The sequence below is a fragment of the Photinus pyralis genome, unplaced genomic scaffold, assembly GCF_008802855.1.
Source record: "Photinus pyralis isolate 1611_PpyrPB1 unplaced genomic scaffold, Ppyr1.3 Ppyr1.4_LG1, whole genome shotgun sequence".
Lineage (NCBI taxonomy): Eukaryota > Metazoa > Arthropoda > Insecta > Coleoptera > Lampyridae > Photinus > Photinus pyralis.
The window spans coordinates 49384877-49406467 of record NW_022170249.1 but is presented as its reverse complement, the minus strand read 5'-3'; the positions used below and the strand labels follow the sequence as shown (position 1 = coordinate 49406467).

The window sequence follows — 21591 nt, the reverse complement described above, 5'->3', positions numbered from 1 at the left end:
TCCGATTTCGTTTTTCAAGTGACCACTCTTCTTCAGGTTCCTCTCACTCTAATTTCAGGTCATCCTTAGGTTATTCTCCATTCCCTTTCAAGATCTTGTCAAATATATCCAAATACCCATCAAATTGCTCTCAAGTTTACCCAAAATTGTTTGTTCCTCTCAAGTTTATTTATTTAATTATTTATTTGTTTTGGTCTTTATTTTTGAGTTGGCAGGGTTTCAGCAAAGGCTGCTTTACTTGAAGTCGCTCTTCATTTTTCATGAAACTCTTCTCTACTAGCATAGTGCCTGACGCACTGACCAAAGATATTTAACATCTAAATATGTGATATTACGAAATACCTTAATTTATCAATTTATCCATAACAATAACAATAATAAAGCACGACACTCCCTACCGCAACGTCGCGTCGTGGCGCTGTAATTTGCGACCGGTTTTCAACGTCAGTTTCCTGTATTAATATATTAAGGTATTTGTTTCCTCTCTCTAATTTTCTATATGTAATTACCGAAGTAAAAAACCGAACCGGAATCAAAGCAATTGTTGGGACCAAGTCCGCTGTGATCTAATAATTGGCCCGTAATTCGTTCCTCTACACCCAGTCTTCACCCGTACCAAAACGATTCTACGCAACCTTGCAGCTGGCGGGAGTCGGATAATCGCGGCAACAGCGCACGCTTTTCTACATACGCTCGTTTTATCGCTTGCTTATCGCTATACTCATTGGCGTTCACCTTTCGTATGAAGCAGTACATATGTATAGCTATGTGCAAAGGCAAACGGTCTCTAAAGCACCTTCTGCAGACGCACCTCTAAAAAGCATTATGCGGGTCACTCTGTAATTGGGGTTGAGGGCCCAGAACAAGAGAGGGATAATAAATAAATAAATATCCACTAAGCTCAATTAAGTTCAGGTACTAAGAAAACCTTTTAAGGTATAATTAAAAAATTTTAGGGCGCTTCCAGCGTCCGCGCCCACTAAAAATCACGATATTGACATATCTTTATATATAAAAATGAACCCCTATTTCTTCTGGTCACGTCAGTAATGGCACCCGGCATGCGGTGAAGAAATTAATGAACTTCATCGAAGTTATAATTTCGAATAAGAAGTGTGAAGACCCTTTGATTCCACGCATCGGTTTGATTGCGAACGTTAAAACTTTAAACGTTTACAATTTCTATTTCGACTTGCATTTGGCAATGTCGATATTTAAATAGTAAGGGCAGTCGCAGTGTTTGTGAGATCCATTTTGAACATCCATGTTTTACACATGACCAACTGTATGTCGCCTGATCCCGTGTCGGAAAACTTTCAATTTTATTTACGCGCCAGAAAACAAAACTAACAATGTTGTGTATCAAAAAGCATTACAATAAGCAAAATGTTTTTAAAATCATTTTTTTAATTATTTATTCCAAGTCGAATTAAATATTCTAGCTAAGACAGGACAACGTCTGTCGGAGTCAACCAGTATTATATTAGTTATAATATTATATTAGTTATATTAGTATTATATTAATTTGAGAAATTCAACCGCGCGATGTAATTTCATGTACGAAATTAAATATGAAAACTCTTATCTCCTTGGGGTCGATTAACCACAAAACTAACTATTCGACATAAAACAACCAAATAAGCTGAAAGGAAAATAAGCACTCAGGTCCAGAAAACAAATACCACGCAGCAAGTATCGATAGAACAAATTAATTAAAAGAAATTTTAATTACTTTAAAGTGTGAATCTCCAGTCGTGCTACGATTTTCAACAAACAGACGCATTAACACAAAACACTAGGGGATTGCTTCTGGAACTTCACTTTACTTTAATTATTGCACTTGAATCTCGATTTATTTACAGATGCCAAAATTGGTGCTTTGATAGTGGAGAAACTCCATCTAACTGATACTTGAATACCTTATATAGAAACGCTGGATAAATATCACTCCGACTAACTTCGTTAATTCGACTTAAACTCGGCGATAGCACGTCCACATCTTGAAAATAATTAGCTATGGCAGCGATAACGGAACTTCTTATCGCAACGACCAGAGATAACTTTTACAATAACAACCCGTAATTTAAAATTTACAAATAAATAAAATACAAAGTGATTATAACATTAACATCATTAAATAAATAGTTCTGGTACAAACCAAGATTTACTCCTAATTCAAATACTATGACTAAAATTAACGACGAAGATAATTGAAATTCGTCATACAGGGTGACCCATCGTTATTATAGGTGCCAATGACAAAAAAAACGTCCGCATGGCGTAGTTTACACAATATATACAACAATACGGAAATGAAATAGGAATTCCAAACTTTCGAATTGCAAGCGATCTGTTACAGTGACTAGAGCATCATTTGTGCTCTTAATGGGCCGGATGACAGGTTACAAGAATTCGACACTATCATGACCTAATTTTAGAGTTGCATATTTAAGACGACGTTAAGGAATTAAGCGGCATGACTAATGCACAGACTATTCAGGAATAATCTCCCTTGTGATTGAGTAATACTAGCGATGTCTCCTTAATAAAAGATTACTCGTAGTGTTGAATCTACTCTATCACAAAATTTTCTTGTATAGGCTACCTCCTATGAAAGGAAAGTGTGAATTACTGCACTGCACCCAATAATAGTCAAACGTTAAAATTTCTAATTACACATAAAACGTGTTAGCTGATAAACAAATCCGATTACACGAACACAAAGAGAACTTTACATAAGACCTTAGTGGAAATGAAGCTTTGTTTTCATTCAATTAATTTTCTGATATTTAAGCTCTGTGTTTACCTACCCCGAGGCTTTAGCGTTTTTCACTGCTAAAGTAAGATCTCCGTTTGCGTTAGTACCTAATTAGTGGTGATATAAACATTCTTTCAACAGAAAATTTCATATTAACTCATTTCATTCCCTCATTTTATCCAACAATATTTCGTGTTTCTTTTTTTAAAAATGGACTTAATAATGATACGGTAGAAAGCTGAAAATAAACTCTTAATGTACGTACCGCCCGTATTTTCTGTAATTATTTCGCCCTCATAGTCTACACAAAATATAAATTAATATAACACTTACACGGAGATAGTCCTGTCGTTTACTCTGTACAATTTTTTAAATAGAACCGCAACATTGCATTAGACACGTTTGGGTTAGATGTTCAAATATGACCTTTTTGGGGGAAAATAACTCTTCATTCAACTCGAGTTTTAGAGCACCCTGCGAACAACTGTTCTTCGCTGATGATTACACCCTTGCTGTTAAAACGTTTGATTAAAAAATTATTGTTGAGTGCAGATGTCACTATTTATTACTTCGGCATCGAAGGTAAGTCTAAGACTAAATACATGATAGAGTAAACAACGTTACTCTATGATACAATTTGCTTATACAGCAAACAATAAACCTCAAAAGGAATCATATTTCACAAGAAGAATGAGTCACATCCGCTTTCATTTCCGTGACTAATCCTTCTGTCATCAGTTTAATGTTTTTATCACAATACTCTCTGTAACGATTTATTTACTCCATTACAAAGCTTTATTACTGTTTACAATTTATTACTTGTTGAAAGATCCCTATAACTTTTATAACGATTTGATAAATCGTTCCACATATTGTTAATAAAACAGCTAAAAGCGTAAGATGGAATGCATGGAATTTTAATTGCCATCTTCCGTATGATCTCTGGGGATTTGGAAGTAATTAGTTTTGACGGGATTTACCTATACTCCTAGTGAGATACATTTGCGTTTTTCCTTTTTTGTCGTAAGTACCGCCATTCGCATTTCTTGTATTTAGAGTGTACTATCTTTTTTAGGTCGGCTGTAATTTGTTGTACTGCAATTTCCATCGACAATTGTTGCTTTATCTACGAATAGCCCTCTTCTAATAAGAGTTATGTTATCAAAGAAGAGAAGTTACCTTGGATTTCTTTTAGGGTTCAAATTTTAGTTTCAGTTTAGGGACTTTATGTCCAGTTGCACCATCAAAATTAAGTTAAAGTTAAGTCTAACTTAAAATTTATGGCAACCATTATTAAGACAATCGTTGCTATGTCATTTAAGTTATCGTCGGCCTAATGAGCAAACCTCATAACTCCACTTTTCGGCGAAAATGAGGTTTAAGTGCCATCTTGTAGCTCTACGTTAAATATGCTGTGCACTACTCGTAACTCCTACAAAATTAAAAATCTACTAAAACATGAATACAGACAACCTCATAACTCCACCCATAAGCTAAGTCACATTAGCAAATCTCCTAACTCCACAATAAGTAAATAGTTTTTCTTCTCTCCTGTAAAGTTTGTTCAATTGGAGTTATGAGGTTTGCTTATTAGGCCGACGTTATGCTTAACTTTAAGTGATACTTAATTTGGGCTATGCAATTGACCATAAGGACCAGTTTTATTCCCACCTTAAGTTCCGGATACGTTTTGCATTATATATGAGTCTATTTGACGTACAAGTTTCGTAACCTTGGATTAAGCTCACCATCGACTGTGGGTGCCGACGCCTTTGTCTCGGCCTTTGTTATCTTTTCACCTGTTAATAGCAAGCGGCCAATTTGTTGTGAAATGGGTCATGAAGGAGATTTAATATCAAGGAGCAATCCTCATAGTGGACAAGGTTCGTAACTCTTTAGCGTTTTAGCTGATAACTAAGTATTTTGCCCCTTCACCGAGCCCTGGGGCTGGGGAGGTTTTCTTTCGATTGATTTCACGTTTTGGATGCGAGAACTGAGCTCATTTCTTGGCGCCAACATTAACTTTATTCCAAAGTAAAAGTTTCCTGATATGTTTTACCCTATACGTGCGAATTTTTGCCCGAAATATCAATTTAATTGTTGAAAGTTGTTTTATGATTCCATAATTATTTGCTAATCGACTATTCTTGAATTGGGGGTTTGATTAATTTTGGAATTTCGCGTTGTTATATTTTACGGACCAAACACACATACTGGTCGTGACGATTGTCTAAAAATCGAACCTTGACAGTCTAAAAATCCGAATGAATCCCAAAATCTCCCCCAAAACTAATTCTCACTATTATTTCTATTAGGTACTACCCCTTTTTAATATCACGTGTAATAACCAATTTCGAGCTAGCACGAAATCCACTGAACGAGAATGATCAAAATTTTAACCGATGGAGTTCCATTTTGCCCTATCAGAGTATGCTAAAATCGATCGTCTGCCGCCTCAGGTCATACGACTTAACGCGCTGCGGGTACTTCTTGTGGTACCAATTCTGAAAGGTTGTTTTTCGAGAAAATAAGTTATACACCAAATGAAAACGTTGATAATAGCTCTTAAAAAAATATTTAAAAAAATCGTGCACATTTGATAACTCCGTAAAAAAACAATTCTTAGTCGGTTTTTCACGAACTTTCTACGGATATAACTAGGTTGCCGTTGGAAGAATGAAGCTGATTTTTTTTACAGACTAATGATAGGTACAGCCAATGACTATGAGAGTGTTCCTTTTTTAAATTTTTTCTCTAATTATAAGATATCTTATAATGTTAAGATAATAAGATAATCTTGTAATTAGAGAAAAAATTTAAAAACGAAACACCGTTAAGTCATTAGTAGTACCTATCATCAGTCTGTAAAAAAAATCAGCTTCATTCGTCCAACCGTAACCTAATTATATCCGTACAAAGTTCGTGAAAAACCGACTAAGAATTGTTTTTTTACGGAGTTATCAAATGCGCGCGATTTTTTAAAATATTTTTTTAAGAGCTATTATCAACGTTTTCATTTGGTGTATAACTTATTTTTTCGAAAAACAACCTTTCAGAATTGGTACCGCAAGAAGTACCTACCCGCAGCGCGTTAAGTCGTATGACCTGAGGCGGCAGACGATCGATTTTAGCATACTCTGATAGGGCAAAATGGAACACCATCGGTTAAAATTTTGATCATTCTCGTTCAGTGGATTTCGTGTTAGCTCCCCTACTATTGGAATCGTAATATTCATGAAAGCACAGAAGGTAGAATTGGGACCACCTCTCGAAACTTTCCTAACTAATCTCTAAATCTCCTCCTGATCAAGAGAATGACCTAATGGTAGGCTAGCAACAATACCCCAATAGCACTAATTAAGAAGACGAAACAAGATATAAATCGAGAAACTTCCGAAACCCATTAAGAGAACAATACTCCATTCAAATTAAACGACGCAAAAAGCGCACCACATTTTCACTGCAGTTGACATATGTGCTCTTTGAATTTCAACCAACATATCATTTAGGTACTTGGAAAAACAACTCAACCCCCAAAACCCTGTGAAATTTATATGGTAGGTATGCAGTGCCCAAATTGTTCTACTTTTAGGAACCCCAAAATTTCTTCTTCACAACGAAATTTCGAAAAAATTTAAATGCAAACTGTCTATCTACGCAACAACCAATATGTGACTAATGAAAATTAGGGATAACATTTTCATACTAATCGATACCATATTTATACCCCGGGGCACATAGAAGCATAACAATGATTAATAATTTCTGATCATTACCGGCGTATTAAATACATATTTACCTATATGGCTTTATTTGATTTGATGCTTGCATTGAACTAACCTTTGTCGACTTATAAATTGAATTTATGACTGATTATAACCACTCAACCCAATTATTTCACAATACGAACTATATTATGACTGAACATAGTGAAAAAGAACATACAGGTTACGTAAATTGACATGTTGGAAGGGTAGGCACGAGCGTTGGACAGAAATTATGACGTGGGCGCTTTGGCGCCACGGATATTCAAACCCATTATCGACCTAGCCGGCGCTTTTAATGGGGCTATAATTATTTCGCGCAATATTTTCCGTGCGATTCGCCCATTAGCGAATTTCGGTTTCGAGTACGGCATTAAGATGCTTTGTGCTGTAAACAAACATTTATATATCGACGAAATACGTTGCAATTAATCCAATTTTAGCGAGTGGGGAGACGAGTTGGACTAATCAGTTTTCTTGGAGCTAATGATGGCCTTTGGGCGTTTTGTTTCATAAATATTTCGCAGAGCCGGTAACAAGTCGTCCTTTTGAAATTTTCTTTCGCGCAAACGTAATTGTTTTTATGTTTCAACAATTTCCGGAGGCGTGAAATGAACGAGGTTGCTGTAATTACTTTGTGCATATTTGCCTTTTTAATTAGCAAGGAAGGTGCGCAGAATATGAGGTTTGGTAGACAAGGAATATATTTTAATACGAAGCTAGTAATTTCGAATTCTTTGGAAGCGAAAATGTGCGTAGATCGTTTAATTGAAAGCTTTTCGAGAAGAATTGCTGTTACAGCTATTGTGTCACCAGGTTCTGGATGGCTCATAAAAGCTATTAAAAAGTTTTAGACATAAAAGCTCTCAAGGACGAATAAAGGCATTTACTCTTAAATACTATAGTCTCATGAAGATCTCAGAAAATGTTTCTTAATGGCTTTTGAATGCTTCTTAGTAAAAGCCCCCCCAAGAGTCTCCAACAAACCTCAAGAACCATCAAGAGGGACAGGAAAGATCCTTTGATACCCTTGGAAACCTTTAAAGGCTCTTGAATTTACCTTTAAAGAATCTTAAACCTTGTTAAGGAAGGACTAACAGCTTTTGAGGGTTTTGAATGATTGGATGATTCCTTTTAATGATTCTTAAAGATAGTTTAAAGTTGTCATGGGATGCTAGCAAGTTCTTAAAGGTTGCAAATCTCAAGGACTTTCTTATTATTTGCAGACTTATGGAAACTATGAAAATGGAGAAAATCTATTGTTCCCACAAATTAAATACCTATTTTCCTATACATGGAAACATGCTCTGTAAACAGATTATATTCCAAAAAAGCCACAAGCTTTAAGTTGTAGCCACAATAAAACAAAAACGGATTCGATGTGTAAAAAACTAGAGTATAAAATACAAAAAAATCACAACCGCCAAAATACCATTACACTAACCAAGAGTTATTGATTATATGTATAGTTCGTAGTATATAGGGTGTTCATTTGAAAACTTCCCACCATGGATTTATCGAAAACCACTGATTGAAGGAGAAAACGCCGAGACACGTCAAAATATTTGCCAAGGGGGACAAGTTTTTAACCGAAAACTACTTCACCTCCTTTCACCCTCTGGCCCCCAGAGTCATTCCCTTAAAAATGTTAAACGACAAGTGGTATCGAGTAAAAGCGTGTTTTAAACGTCTTTCGAAGTCCTTTATTTTGACGTCTGATTTTTTAGATTCGGTCGATTCGTTTTCGAGTAGATTTTCTCTGTTTTAACCAATCACAGTGAAGGTCAAAGCTTCCCTGTACTTTCTACCACTACCTTCTTAAAATAAAGACAGTTCGCTTGCTAGTTGGAAAGTTTCTGTAGAAGAAAATGAACGTCCTGAAAGTGAATGTTTAAATCCAGGAAGCGAAAAAGTTTAGTCGGACTGTTGCGTAGGTATATCTTTTGTTTGTAGCTGAAGAGAAGCCTTTAGTTTAAGCAAGTTTTTCCATTATCACACTATAATTGGAATTACAACGAAGTCAGTGTCGTAGAAATCAAGTTTTAAGTGAAGTCAAAGAAGTGAAGTTCCGAATTACCTTCATTTTGTATTTGCGTGTGCGTCAGTTGTAAAGAGACTCGCAATTATGAGGGGATGATAAGAATTATTTAACTTAAGGGAATGAGAACTAACCCAATGTTTCCAACTTTTTTGTTATACTCGTTAACCCACATATTGTGGGTTGCTCGTACTTTTTCAAATACAAGGATACACCAGAAAAAACAGCGTTCCGATTAATTTTGCATAATTTGAAAATTCAACGAAGTTTCTTGTTACCGTCGGCAAGATTCCAATGTGCACGAGTCGTCTCCTATCTTTCCTAATTCATTGTCACTGAATGAGGATTGTATCTAATCCCCTTCTGAATCAATACTGTCACCTGCAAAAGGGCCGTTGTATATGAGGTACTATTTTTTCATTTATCTAAAATTAAAAGTTGGAATCTTTAAGAAAGAAGATCATTACAATTTTAAATTTGATTGAAGCTCAAGTTAGCAATAGAACAATCTCATATGAGGGGCTCATTCTCAAATCAGAGTCGTTTATAAGAGGATAATGACGATATTACTTTTTTGTGGCGGAAAATCTCTCCTAATTTTAGTAACAAGGCAAAAAAAAGACATATAAGAATTTAGTTTGGTAATAAAAGTTTGCTTGATAACCGTATATTTACCGAATATACTAGGTAAATTACACATTTTCTTTTTTCTAAATGGCATAACGCGACTGGGTATATTCGATCTAAAAAAATCCCAGGAATATTAGGGATCCACCACTTCCACCATAAAATAATCTCCTTCTTTCATCAGAACCACATGTGCATTAATTAAATTTTGCCTAACAATAAAAGTTCTTATTTCAAACGACCAGATGCATCTTACTTCTAACACCGTATATAAATTGAATAATTAAGAAAAGCGATAAAAATAAAACGAGAACATTGCGCATTTAACCAATTTCTAAAAGGAAACAAACAAATACTGAAATATAAATTCAAACGAACCGGTCATACTTTGTGTTTATTCGTAAAAAGCCGAAGAGTAAAAATTGAAATATCTAACATACAACCTTATTAAAGGTGCTGACACCAAAATAAAGTTTACGCGACGTAGTTTACAACAACAATACATATTAGATTTTTAGCAATAGGTGCGAGTCTATATGTGAAGTATTATAACTTATGCCGTAAGTAGTGATGCACAGGGAAAAAGAAAGTAGAGGGGTGTCTTCGACTAGCCAGCAGGAAGCTACGTTTTTCTGGCTCGCGGGATCGATTTTAATGCGGGTAGTTTGAAAAAAAATTCAATTCGAAAACGCGAATCGTTGTTATACGAACAGGCGCCGTGAAGTAGAAGATTTTTCATGGATTGCAAAAAAATTAGGGTTTACATGAATTTTGTGCGTAAGCAAGAAGAAAGTTAGTGCGCAACATGTTATTATAAATCGACCAAAAATCAGTCGATCCGTCCGAAAAAGTAAACTCATTTGTAAAATTCGGTAATCTTTCTAATTCAAAGAAGAACTGTTGCGGGTTGAGCAGCGAAAAACTGTTATCGGTAATGAAAATAAACTAGTTCGAGAAATTACTTCAATTTTAATCCGTGAGAATTTTCACAATATTAACAAATTTCGATTCCAAGAACACAATTTCCATTTCCTCGAAACCTAATTAGAGGGCAAATTATTTCCAATATTGGACGACTGGAGGGTAGTGTAGATGTGTACATCTATCTGTACTTTTATATTGAATATGAATCAGGTCCTTTGAGGATTTTGTTTAGTGAACATTTCAGCCGTAAAAATAAAGATATTCTTGAATGATTCGATCTAATTTTTTGTTTATATTTGATATTGTAAACGCAAAATGTTTCCATTGTAAATAAAATCGTGTAGGGACTCGGTTAGGAGAAGTCAGTACATTTTTCCATTTTGCAGTTCTATGTGTATTAATTAAGGAAAGTGTTCTAACTGAGTCACATATTTAAATTATAAATTCTCAATTGCCTTGTAAAGAGGGAATTGATGTCCCGTTTCCTTGTTCAAAATATCTGATTTAATGGCATCGTTAAAGTTAGTTAAAGAATGTTGCCACGTAAAACTTTGAAAACTAAATTTTTTCCAATGAAAGCTCAGAAACACCAAGATGTTGTGGTCCGAAACAGGGGCATGATAATTTAATAATTACAGTCAACCAGTGTTACTTCCAGATCCTTTTTATGAAATTTTTTCCGCGAGTCCATTTATTTGGCCACGTTTAAGATAAAAAAATGATTGGATAAGATTTTAAACTTCCTATCTTAGCAAAACACTATTAGGTCTAATATTCAAAATTGTTTCATAATAAAAATTCTCAAGAAGAATTTATTCAGTGAATTTTTCATGCTCCGGAACATACCGGACTAGCGCCGATGTTGTAGCCACACATTTTCATAACTCCATAAACATGAATATTGTGGGATTGGAAAAAGATACACGCATTTTAATGGAAATTGTTGCAGATAACAAGTTTGAGTTGCGTTCATTTTACAATATTGTATGAGAACATAATGCGATAAATATTCAAAATTCTATATGCTTGTTTCGGTAGAGCATTTTAGATGAAATGAAAGGCTTTGTTGAAATGATAAATTATGTACCGCAAAGAGGCTTGTGCCATATACAAATTTTCAATTGTAGGTATCTAATGAAAAATATCGTATGTGTATCTTAAAATGCATTCCTAAAATGTTTACTAAAACGAGTTCAGCTTCGCTTCATAAATCAGGGTTGATACGAACGTTACAAGGGAGGCATCTATATCATTACGGAAATGTTAGTTGTAGAGGACTTTGTAGAAGGTATCATTTTTGGATGTGAAACCTTATGCACACCTACGTAGATGCATTTAGAATTTGACGCGATGATTCCGGAAGAGCCATTAAGCTAGAGAAACGTCGGTAACCAAGGCGACACGTTTGACGTCAAGCATCGGGATAGCATCCGACGATTGTTGTGCATAGATACGCGATTACGGGAAAACTGTAAAAATTATACGGAAATTAATGCTAGTGGCGTAGCTACAGTTGGAATTTTAATAAGTATGCATGAGTGGGGGCGTCGCTCACTTGTGATGGATTTCTGTACCAATTTATTTCCTATATATATAGGAGAGAGCTTTATTACATTTTACTGTTAAATCAGCTTTGGGAAAGCTTTTCTGAAGTAGAATGGCCAATAATGCTAAGATCAATAAGCGCTCGTTGGTATGCAATTGGCATCGCAAATTGATGTTAACACCTAACATTTTGTAGTTTACGGTGGCGTGCAAACTCACAGAATAGCACGAGAAAGGAGCTTTATTATTCCAATCACTTCAGTCTATAAAGAATAACGTAGGTAGGTATTATTTTCATTGTTGTTTTGTTGTTGTTTTGAAACGATACATTCTGCTCACGTTTCGCGAATGTGGGGCATACAAATATAGAACAGGAGAAATATACCTCTCTCTCCCCAGAAAATTACAGTTTTCAAACCGGAATAATAATTTAAAAAATGCCAAATTTATTTTGCACCGAGTTTTTCAACTTAGTTTATGCACACTGTAGCATGTAGTGCGAATTTGGCATGATTGTGGTAGGCAATTACAAAACCCCATAACTTGCCGACCATGTACCAATAAATACACGATTGGGAATGGGGGATGTATTTATTTATTTATTTATTATCCCTCTCTTGTTCTGGGCCCTCAACAGACTTGCGCCCAATTACAGAGTGACCCGCATAATGCTTTTTAGAGGTGCCTCTGCAGAAGGTCTTAAGTTGTTCTATACTACTCCGTTATTTACCTTACGAATTAGGAAAACTGCAGGAAAACCTAATTCGGAGTAGCCGGCAGAATGTTCGAAACTGGTCTAAGGTAATTCCCATCTCTGCCACAGATGAAAAATTCACCTCAACCCAGGAATTCACCTCAACCCTAACATGTAAAGGTAAGTAGACGTTTTTATTCTTATAGCATATGAGAAAATCCGTGGCGTATGCAATAAATAAGATTTTCTCCAAATAGCGTTTTTCTAATCTCGCGATTCTCGTCCGGAAGTGTTTTTCCTCGAGCTCTAGTCTACAACTTTTGATTGAGAAGTCTAATCGAAAAAGTACGAATTGTTTTGGATTCTACACACCAAAATTGGTAAGGAAAAGTGTTTTCCCGAGATATTTTGGTGTAGTCGATTTTTGGTAAAAAAGGAAGGTGGCCTTCTTTTGAGGCCCGCAAAAAAAAATTGTCTCAGATCGACCCGGAAAAAAATTCTCTTATAGAATGTGGCCTGTAGAATCCATAATTTCAAACAGTTCCAAGATTGGGCTACTAGTTCAAAAGTTACAGCCCTTTGAATTTTCTTTCGAAATTGGTTTCTAGTCTATAACTTTTGATTGAGAAGTCTGATCGAAAAAGTACGAATTGTTTTGGATTCTACGCACCAAAATTAATAAGAAAAAGTGTTTTCCCGAGAAATTTTGGTGCAGTCGATTTTTGGTAAAAAAGGAAGGTTATACACTGCCTTTTTTTGAGCCCCGAAAAAAAAATTGTCTCAGATCGACCCGGAAAAAATTTTTTCTTATAGAATGTGGCCTGTAGAATCCATAATTTCAAACAGTTCCAAGATTGGGCTACTAGTTCAAAAGTTACAGCCCTTTGAATTTTCTTTCGAAATTGGTTTCTAGTCTATAACTTTTGATTGAGAAGTCTGATCGAAAAAGTACGAATTGTTTTGGATTCTACGCACCAAAATTAATAAGAAAAAGTGTTTTCCCGAGAAATTTTGGTGCAGTCGATTTTTGGTAAAAAAGGAAGGTTATACACTGCCTTTTTTTGAGGCCCGAAAAAAAAATTGTCTCAGATCGACCCGGAAAAAATTTTTCTTATAGAATGTGGCCTGTAGAATCCATAATTTCAAACAGTTCCAAGATTGGGCTACTAGTTCAAAAGTTACAGCCCTTTGAATTTTTTTTCCAAATTGGTTTTTAGTCTAAAACTTTTGATTGAGAAGTCTGATCGAAAAAGTACGAATTGATTTGGATTCTACGCACCCAAATTAATAAGAAAAAGTGTTTTCCCGAGAAATTTTAGTGTAGTCGATTTTTGGTAAAAAAGGAAGGTTAATACTCCCTTTTTTTGAGCCCCGAAAAAAAAATTGTTTCAGATCGACCCGGAAAAAAAAATTTCTTATAGAATGTGGCCTGTAGAATCCATAATTTCAAACAGTTTCAAGATTGGGCTACTAGTTCAAAAGTTACAGCCCTTTGAATTTTTTTTTCGAAATTGGTTTCTAGTCTATAACTTTTGATTGAGAAGTCTGATCGAAAAAGTACGAATTGATTTGGATTCTACGCACACAAATTAATAAGAAAAAGTGTTTTCCCGAGAAATTTTGGTGTAGTCGATTTTTGGTAAAAAAGGAAGGTTATTCACTGCCTGTTTTTGAGCCCCGAAACAAAAATTGTCTCAGATCGACCCGGAAAAAAAAATTTTCTTATAGAATGTGGCCTGTAGAATCCATAATTTCAAACAGTTCCAAGTTGGGCTACTAGTTCAAAAGTTACAGCCCTTTGAATTTTTTTTCGAAATTATGGTTTCTAGTCTATAACTTTTGATTGAGAAGCCTGATCGAAAAAGTACGAATTGTTTTGGATTCTACGCACCAAAATTAATAAGAAAAAGTGTTTTCCCGAGAAATTTTGGTGTAGTCGAATTTTGGTAAAAAAGGAAGGTTATACACAGGGGCGGACTGGGTACTTAAGGGCCATTAAGCCATTAAAGTATTAGTGTAGTAATGAAGGTGCCGGGGGGGTAGCTCTGAGGTGCACCACAAAAACATTTTAAAGTACTCCTTTCTCGAAAATCAATTACCATACAGTTTTTTTTTAAATTGCAGCTGATAATTAAAAGTAACAAAATATACAATCCACACGAGGTGCGTCGCCTATCATTGTATTTCAGCACTTTCATGCAACGACAAAAAATGATAAATTCATTGTAAAACACTTCAATTAAATCAGAATTTTTTAACAACCTAACATCAACCCCAATTAGAGAAACGTGTTAATAATTTATTAATAGTGCAAGAAACTAAATACAGCACATACTTATAAATTTCCAACGGGCCATTATGATCTACAGGCCAGGTGGCAATCGCCACCCGCCCTCCCCCCCCCGTGCCAGTCCGCCCCTGGGCATGATAACAAAAAGTAAAAGAGTGCCAGACAATAACAAATTTCACGAACTCACGATTAATAAGGGTAAGTGTACTCGTAGTAAAATAAGATTAATCAAAACTAGTTTTTCGAAATTCACCTTTTAAATTTATCTTATGTTACTGTCCAACGAACTAGGATTTAATTACTAAACCTGCAGTTAGTTATGTTTTTAAACGTGGTTTGTAAGAATATCAATATTATTACTAATATTGGGAATATTAATATTATACCTATTTAAATTATTAAAACAGTCGCGCAAATTAGTAGTGAGAAAGACTACCTTACACTAGCATTCCTAGTGGCTAGTGGACACCTTACAAATAATTAAACTCGTTAGTGTAGCACTAGATGCAATTTTTCGTTGAAATTGCGCGAAACGTGGATGTGAAAACGTGAAAAGGATACACATGTTAGACTGAGCTATCACTTCCGTTCGCCACCTCCCCCCTGTGCCTCTTGAATTGTCCAAATCGGTTTTTTCATTGCCCCCACACAAAAGGGCAAATAATTGAGTACAACGCGTTAGATGGTTTGCCTTTACCAAGTTTGTGGTAATGTAAGTTGGGAGGAGAGGGAGAACTGGCAGAAGCACCAGTTATGATCCGAGAGGTGCTACGTGAGTGAGAACTTACTTTGTCTGGCGTTTTTTTAATAAAAACAAAACAAAAAATTAATTCTCGTAGCAAAGCGCACAATACATTTTTGCTGGGCTATTTAAGTGCATATCTGTGGCTCTGGCCCCTTAAATGGCAAAGAATTATGAAACGAAGATGGCATTTCTGCCCCTAAATGTAAAAACTCTATTTCTCTTTTTAATACAGGTGATTTAGCCGGTCTATGAATACACATTGTAGGCGTCATGCATTTTGATTTGCAGAGTGGATATCCCAAATACAACTCCCATGATTGACCCTTATCCTAGTATCAGTCACTTCACGAGTCTGTGCTTCCAGCGGGATCTGGTGGTGCAGTCAGTACTGTAGGTTCCCGTACTAAAGATAATAGTCTATCCAGCTTCATAATTTGCAGAGTGTGTTGATCCAAGTGTTGTTGTTTCTTCGGTGGTTTACATGGGACTCGAAGATTTGGTGACAATTTAAGCGCTGTTACGCACCCCCTAAACGTTTATATTGTATTTGAAAGTTGTGCATAATTGGCTTACTTATCGTCTCCACAAATAATAACCGGTAGTTTGTTGTTAAACGCGATTCTTGTCAATTTGTACTTTTTCTTCGATACTATTGCTTGTACGCAAATTGGTTTATATTTATTGACGTTTAAATCAAAAACATACGCACTTCCTCTTGAGGTTACCGCGCCGAAAACTGTGCTGGAATAAGGTGCCCATTTAACGTCTCCTACGCACGCCCCCAAATCGAAAACAAACAGTGGTTCTCTGAAAAGCAATGAATTAAATACCCTTGCGCGTTGGTAGAAACGTACTGTCTGTTGTCTTCCCAGATCTTTATTCTCCAATCTCCACTGCATGAAGCGAAAATATCGGAATTTAACTTATTGTAGTCTACTCTATAGACTGGCATGTGATGTGCATTATAAGTAAATAGATAAGAAGTACTGTAAGCAGTACTGCATTTGTAGATTAACCCCTCCTCTGTTCCCACTAAGTAAATTAGGGGATTTTCTGGATGAAAAGCCACGCATGATGCGCACGCTGGAAGTAATTAGTGAGCTTCGCCGGTGGGCACAGACTTTTCTACCTTTTCGCTTAACCAGAGTTCCATCTGGTCCACGCACTGGTTCCTTCTCAAGGTAAAGGTTGATAATTGTAGTAACAGCAAATTCGTTTTGCATCAAAATCCAATGAATTACTTTGCCGTCTGAGGAAACCGAGTAGAAATTCATTTCACCATCAGGTAAATCCGGGGCCCATTTTACCTGAGGAAATAAATGTTGGGTTACCACTTAAAAAACGGCTAAACTTACCTCCCAGACTATGTTCGAGTGTTTCTGTGTAACTGAATTACTTTGAAAAGCAGGCACTTTACAGGTCGCTTGGATGTTGTAAACCATAACGTTGCCATCGTACAATCCGACAACCAGCATATACGGATATTTCTTATGTATGTCGATACACATTACTGCAGCCTCCGTAATGCAAATGTAGTCAGGGAATGAAGGATTTTTTATTGTAAATAGACAAATTGCCCCTCCTTTGATGGGTTTCATGAAATCCACTAATATGGAACAAGATAATTCTAGTAGCCGCCATTAATGCGGCGGAACTACTACTGCAATTTTTTCCACAGCATGCGGTACTTACAGAATCCCAAACATACAGCAAACAGGTCATAATAATGAGGATTCCATACCATATCAGTAACGGTATTCTTTTTGGTTTTTTCGTAAGAGAACTTCCATAGCGGCAGTAAAGTTCCTTCTTCTTCTCGGAATTCATCTGCAGGATCTTCCCAGTACCTATAATCTCAATAAATCGCTTTTTCCATTAATAGTTCGAGACATATTTAAAGTGCAAGATTTACAAGCGTGTCTAAAACAAATACCTTTCGCAATATAATCAAAAGTATTTAGATTCAGCATTCGCTCCAAGGTTTTCCAACATTCGAATACTCTCCCTTGAACCGCTTCGCTAATTTGCACCTTTCCGGCCACTTTTTTCATTCCCGGCTTAGACACTGTCATTTTTCCTTGTTCGCGTCTCTCTCGTTCTCTCTCCTTTTCGAGCTGCTGCTCTTCGTAGTCGTGCTGATATGCATCGTAAATGATCCATTGAAGTACGTTAGAAGAATACGACCCTTTTGGAGGCGGTATAGTTTGAGTCTCTCGATTCTACGGAACAGATTTAGTTGGACTAACAAGAGAACTTTCAAGTTTACCATTCGTGGATTGGTGTAGGTCAACGCCGCTCGTTCACAGAAATTAAACTGGTTTATGATTTTTTTACCAGGAACTGGACCAGCCTCCGCTTTTTGTTCTTCCTCTACTTCCGTCGCAGCTTGCGCAACTTCTCCGCCTCCTTCTCCTTCCTCATCGCTCTTTTCGGGTTCTTCTTCGTCTTCAGCTTCACTTTCATTTTCTTTCGGGGCAACCTCTATTATAGGTGCTTGAGATGGCGATAGCATGAGGGCAATAGACGGCGCCGTACCAAGTTCCAAGGCTAAGTACAAGATGATGTACTAAGGCGTCTTACCACTTAGTGTAGGTACTTACGATCAATTCCTTGTGCAATAAGTTGCTTTCGCGCATCATCGGATTCTTTATGCAAAAAAGTCCCTTTTTGACTAAAAACCAGTACCGCATTTCCAGCAGACGGTGCTGGAACAAATTCCCCCAAATTAAAAGAATATTGCACCAAATTATCTGGTTGTTGGACGTTAACCGATTGTAGTACTCTTGGAATAATTTCTTTAAGCTCCTAAAGCACATTTTAAACATTTTAACAATCTAAAGTTTTCTTACAGCATCCGTAAGCTCCAGTTGGTCTTTGGGTTTTGTGAGCTGACGGGATTTCTGCCACTGCTCAAATTCGTCATCTTCTGCTGCTTTTGATACCTTTTTCTTCTGCAAAGTATAATTTATAATTAGTAGAAGCAATAGCAAATATCCCCTTAAACACATACTGTTAATGCACTAACACAAGCTTGAAAATTTTTTAATTTCCTTGCTGGAAATACTTGTGAATGCATCTAACTACCTCCCCACGGTACAGCAGTCACTACTCTAAACCCCCATTCTACAAAATTAGCAATTCTGACACTATAATTTAACTTTTAACTTTTGACCTAATCGATACTTGAAAACTGGTACAGAATGTAACAAAATTAGAATGCAGATTGACATGATTATCAAATTAATTGCGACAGTTGGTACATAAACTTTAAATTTCTACATCGAGCAATACGTACGGCAGTTTTAGGAGCTGTCGATTTTTTGGGATTTGTTGCCGGTGGCATAATTTAAGCAAATTGTTTAACAAAAACCAAGCTGGATTAATTACAATGTACAAATGCGCAAAATTCAGTTAATCATTTTCTTACTTCAAAAGTCAAGCTTTTGTTGTTGCTACAGCAACCGAGTTTTTTACGTCGATCCACCTACTGTTTTTGTATAAATTAGGGATTATTGCAGCAGAATATATAAATATGATATTGATATTTCGTAGATAAATGATTATGTCTTCAAAATTTGAATTTTATTAGGGTATTAGCGTTGGAACCACATTATTGATCTTTCAGCCAGAATGCATATGGCCGCAGTGCTGCTTTGTGATATCTCTCGAGTTTGTAGTCATTCGGCTTTAGTGACACAATAAAGGTTTCTTTTTATCAATATTATGTATTTTATAACTAATAATGTTTACAATAATTAAATCGTGTCAAATACGGGCATCTTTAAAAGCATGAAAACGGTGGCAAACGTGCGGGAACATAAACAAGTTAAACCCTTTTAATTTTTAAGTAAATAATGGAAGACAGCGGAATAGATTCGGGTGACCACAATGGGGATTCTGTACCAAAACCGATTCAAAATAATGAAAGACTTTTAGCGGTATGTTTAGTGCAATATGTGTTCAGAAACAGCTACGTATGTCTGGCGTCTTCAAAATGTTTAAATAACTTATGCATGTTGCTGTTTGTAAACACTTTTCCTTGCTTCAGCTTTTAGCTGAATTAATTTTGAACGAGAGAAACATTTTTAGACCAGCGATAGTTCGAGCGCTGATAGTAGTAGATCCCCATCTCGAACGGTACCACCATCGTCAACTAGAACCCTACAGCGCAAACTGGAATCTAGAATTGAGCACGCCAGAAGATTGCACCAAGAGTACCACACAACCCCAGGACTTATACCGATACAAAGACTTCCCATTCCAGGTGCCAGAGATCATCAACCTCTCGTCCAGTGGGATACCGACGATAGGTGAGAACTTAAATGTCAGGAAACTATCAATAAATATTGATCCAACTAAATGTCAGAGCGTTACGCACGACATTCACATAATAAAAGTTAATTTGCTCTAAATAATATGCTACTATTTCAGCGAGGAAGACATAGTAAATTTTTTTCCATTATCACGTAAGGAGTCAAGAGCCCACCAAGAACTGACAGACACGTTTAGTATAGAGGAAATGAGTATATCCGGCGATGAAGAAGAGGATCTCCATTTGGTACCACCTCAACCGGTTTACAGAAGATTTGCTTGCTGTCCTTTTCCCATCTGCGTTGTACTATAAAGTACCTACCTATTATAAAACCATGGAATTATGAGGCCTTTGTACATTTACATGTGCCAAAATTGACAAAGTAAATGACGAAAAATCATACTACGGTTTCAGATATTACTTACATAAAAAAAAGAATGGACAGATAAAGTCTGTTTTCTTACATTTTTAAAAAAACTTATTTTTTAATCCAATTTAGTTTATTTTTATATTTGCCTTATATATAAATATTGAGAAAATGATAATTTCTTATATTGTTTTTTAATTTATAGCCTGTTGATAAATTAGAAAGCAGACGTAATGTATTAGGTAGTTATATATAATGTGATTTGTGTATCAAGTTGTTTATTATAATGCACTTTATTGTGCCAAGTTAGAACTTTTTCCATACAATGACTGTTTTGCTTGTAAAATGGGTTTATTTACGAGACGTTGTGATTTATATAGTTTATTTAAAAATATATGGAATAGAATAAAGGCTCGACTGCAATGACGCATACGCTATCAATTTTTCCTTTCGATATACAAAACGATACAATTTTGTCGCCACTGGTGCTTATTGTTTAACGAAGGTGATTCGTTATTCTTTAGGATGTGAATTGTTGGTAGGTAGGTACCTACTTGAGCTTTTTCTAACATTTTAATCCGAGTGAGTGCTTTCACTTTCATTTATTGATGATAACGCCAAGATGATTGACTTATCCAAGAAACTTCGTTTTCAGTCAAGAGCGCGAGCAGGTTTAAAGTGAGTCTCACGACCAAAACTTAATTATCTATTAAAACGGAACAATAAAACAACATTCACATTCTATGCTCATACTTTGTGAAGAATATTTCTACATTTTGTATTTTAATCCAGTCACCAACAGACTTATGGGCTCTTCGAGCCTCTTTTTTTCATTTAAAATCAGTTATACTTAGGTAACTACTTTTTGATAAGAATTGATTTATCTTCAATGTGTGATCCAAATAAGAGCCTTCCCAATCCATTATCGTTACTAACTCTTCTCAGTGCCTACTGCTTCCTTAGTTTTTGTGTCTTCAAAGGAATTTTTACATTATACAGACCACTTTAACCATTCTTTGTAATAATTCTAAATTATAACGTTCTCATTCTTTAATCGCGAATCTCTAATAACGCGTTCATCTTGCAACAGACTGGAATTGCATCCTACCCAAAGTATAAGTAGGTACTATTTTAATTAAATATTTTGGATGTGTAACCTCAGGACAAATTACAAACTTGTGTATAGGTTACCCCTTGATCTATTAAGAACCCTACCCTAGACTTAGTAGAGGTTATAGGTGATCAAAGTTTTAGATCGCTCTCACAATATTCTGTTATAGATCCGTTCATTTATAATAAAATTGTTGATCTTTTAGAGAGAAAAAAAAAATTTTATTCTTTAAAAGTTGCTTAAAATGGTCTAAAACGTCGACATTTGATGAAATTTTGAAATGTTCAAAAAACGGCTATCGCAATAGCTACCTAGCACATGAGGAAGCTAAAAATATGTGTTAAATATCAGTCTTGTAAAGAATTTCACGTACTTTGCAACTGTGTAAAGTAAAATATGTGTTTCCCATTTGAACA

At 35.8% G+C, this 21591-nt stretch overlaps 2 protein-coding genes across 3 annotated transcripts; one reads left to right on the top strand and one right to left on the bottom strand.

Moving 5' to 3' along the window:
- Window positions 1-15582: 15582 nt before the first annotated feature.
- On the bottom strand, window positions 15583-18824 carry LOC116160410 (dynein intermediate chain 2, ciliary). 2 transcript variants are annotated; one of them, XM_031473601.1, is made up of 11 exons: window positions 18681-18824; window positions 18235-18336; window positions 17986-18190; window positions 17652-17932; window positions 17319-17604; window positions 17078-17239; window positions 16741-16991; window positions 16515-16692; window positions 16240-16468; window positions 15959-16192; window positions 15583-15913 (listed from the first exon to the last, which is right to left on the bottom strand). In XM_031473601.1, exons 1-11 carry the CDS (start codon window positions 18726-18728, stop codon window positions 15730-15732), a joined length of 2160 nt encoding a protein of 719 aa, XP_031329461.1. In that variant the 5' UTR covers window positions 18729-18824; the 3' UTR covers window positions 15583-15729. The 2 variants fall into 2 exon arrangements, with proteins under 2 accessions (XP_031329461.1, XP_031329460.1); XM_031473600.1 differs by lacking the exon at window positions 18681-18824 and adding an exon at window positions 18396-18549.
- A 176-nt stretch (window positions 18825-19000) lies between these two features.
- On the top strand, window positions 19001-20402 carry LOC116160409. The gene is made up of 3 exons (XM_031473599.1): window positions 19001-19323; window positions 19475-19695; window positions 19817-20402. Exons 1-3 carry the CDS (start codon window positions 19240-19242, stop codon window positions 20007-20009), a joined length of 498 nt encoding a protein of 165 aa, XP_031329459.1. The 5' UTR covers window positions 19001-19239; the 3' UTR covers window positions 20010-20402.
- Window positions 20403-21591: the final 1189 nt, after the last annotated feature.

Excerpts from the sequence above, each read along its gene's own strand:
- LOC116160410 (XM_031473600.1), bottom strand. The coding sequence starts at position 18,461 with ATGCATTCACAAGTATTTCCAGCAAGGAAATTAAAAAATTTTCAAGCT. Across the intron at positions 18,337-18,395 it reads CTTGTGTTAGTGCATTAACA|AAGAAAAAGGTATCAAAAGC; the intron begins GTATGTGTTTAA and ends TATACTTTGCAG. Across the intron at positions 17,933-17,985 it reads TATTGCACAAGGAATTGATC|CCTTGGAACTTGGTACGGCG; the intron begins GTAAGTACCTAC and ends TCTTGTACTTAG.
- LOC116160409 (XM_031473599.1), top strand. The coding sequence starts at position 19,240 with ATGGAAGACAGCGGAATAGATTCGGGTGACCACAATGGGGATTCTGTA. Across the intron at positions 19,324-19,474 it reads ATAATGAAAGACTTTTAGCG|ACCAGCGATAGTTCGAGCGC; the intron begins GTATGTTTAGTG and ends AAACATTTTTAG. Across the intron at positions 19,696-19,816 it reads CAGTGGGATACCGACGATAG|CGAGGAAGACATAGTAAATT; the intron begins GTGAGAACTTAA and ends CTACTATTTCAG.